General features: G+C 22.6%; 1 protein-coding gene across 1 annotated transcript in view; it reads right to left on the bottom strand.

Moving 5' to 3' along the window:
* Positions 1-1,604: 1,604 nt before the first annotated feature.
* LOC108752182 (probable chitinase 2) overlaps positions 1,605-1,932 on the bottom strand; it is a 5,179-nt gene continuing 4,851 nt past the window's right edge. The window contains exon 7 of the mRNA XM_018492854.1: positions 1,605-1,754. Within this exon, the coding sequence (XP_018348356.1) occupies positions 1,605-1,754 (150 nt within the window). The remainder of the gene's footprint in view (positions 1,755-1,932) is intronic.

Here is a 1,932-nt window from a genome sequence, read left to right on the forward strand (position 1 = left end):
TATATATATATATAAGGATTTATACTGACATAGGTCTCCTAAAGCGACACTTCCTTATTTTTCAGAAACTAACTATTGCACTTTATTAATAGTAATAAAATCATGATCTGTTTAGCTAATTAAAGAAGTACAAACATAATTCGTATATATTCGTAACTTGTTTTTATACGAAATCAGCTAAAAACAAATTCTACGAAATGCGAAAATAAACTTCTTACGATTTTCTTTTGCAAATTACATAGTTCAAATAATAGTGATTATATTATTGATAATATTACGTCATTTTAAATGCTTGTAGTTTCCTGAATCAGTTTTATTTATGTTATTTTTTCTCTTAATTTTTTCATAATATGATTTTAAATTTAAAATTGGAGTAAATCGTCACCTGTCTGTAAAACAGATCATGAGCTAATTTAATCTTTATAATGTTGCTTTATAGTGTCAAATAGCTGTATTGGAGCTGAAGGCAATTGCGCATATATGGGAAAACTTTTAAAAAACTATCGCGTTACATATTTGCATTTTATAGAACACACACACACACACAGCATAAAGTAAATATATATAATACATAATCCAATAAAAATCTTATATACGTTCTTATATACAGGTACTTTATACACATTATTCTTATAAAAGGAAAAGAATAGGAATATGTAGCATTACTGTCTATTGTGTCAGTTTTGGAGTCCATTTTGTCAGACGCCCATTTTTGCTTATCTTATGAAAAAATTAATTATTGCAAAATTGCAAACAGTATATTATAAAAATTTGTTATACTATCTGATATATATAGAAGACACCTTTCAATTTGCACTTATGTTTTTAAAATTTTATTTTTACCTTTTGTTTAAGAAATATTGTCTAAAAACAAAGTGGTCGGTGTATTGGTGATTTAATATATTTATATAATTATAATATATTTAATATATTTATATAATTATAATTATGAATTATATGCCCGGTAAAAAGTTTTTCATGCATAAATATGCATAAATATGTATAAACATACATAAACACGTATAAATATTCATAAACATTTATAATTATACATGAAATATGTCCATACATGTTTATACATCCTTTTTCTTTTATAAAATTACTTTTTAGTGTAATAGAAATAATAATAAATAATGTGAAAACATAAAAAATAATTAAAGGAATAATTTTTTCGCATTGTTTGTTTTAGAAAAAAACAAGTTTGGAAAAATATAAAAATTTGCTAATACATATACATAATTTTATATATAATTATACATAAATAATCTTTTACATTTCTTCAAACTTGATTTCTTCTGAAACAAATAGTGCGAAAATTATCTTTTTAATAATTTTTAATGTTTTTACATTACTATTATTATTTCTATCACACTGAAAAGTAATTTTACAAAAGAAAAAAGGATGTACGAACATATATAAACATATTTCATATATAATTATACCTATTTATCAATATTTATGCGTGTTTATATTTATGTATTGTATGTTTATACATATTAATACATATTCATGCATGAACAATTTTTTAACGGGTGGAATTTGTATATTTATTTCTAAACACGTGTAATTAGAAAAAAAATCGATTTTCACTAAGAGATTATTTTTTAAAACTGTAGAAAAAATACCTTGGCTATCATGGCTTTGCGATTATCGTAAACTACAACACGATCTTTATTAATCGCATAAGCAGTGTTGCTCTCATTATCCCATCCAGTTGTCCAATTTTGAGGATACAATATCAATGCTTCGCAAATCTATACAGAAATGTACAATTTATTTATGAATAATTTATTTATAAATATTTTATATTATATATTTTGCATATTAAAGAGCATGTGTAACACACACACACATATATATATATATATATATATATATATATATATATATATATACTCTTATATAGGTTAGGAATAAATTGATCTATAAAAG

Source organism: Trachymyrmex septentrionalis, unplaced genomic scaffold, assembly GCF_001594115.1.
Source record: "Trachymyrmex septentrionalis isolate Tsep2-gDNA-1 unplaced genomic scaffold, Tsep1.0 scaffold59, whole genome shotgun sequence".
Taxonomy (NCBI): Eukaryota; Metazoa; Arthropoda; class Insecta; order Hymenoptera; family Formicidae; genus Trachymyrmex; species Trachymyrmex septentrionalis.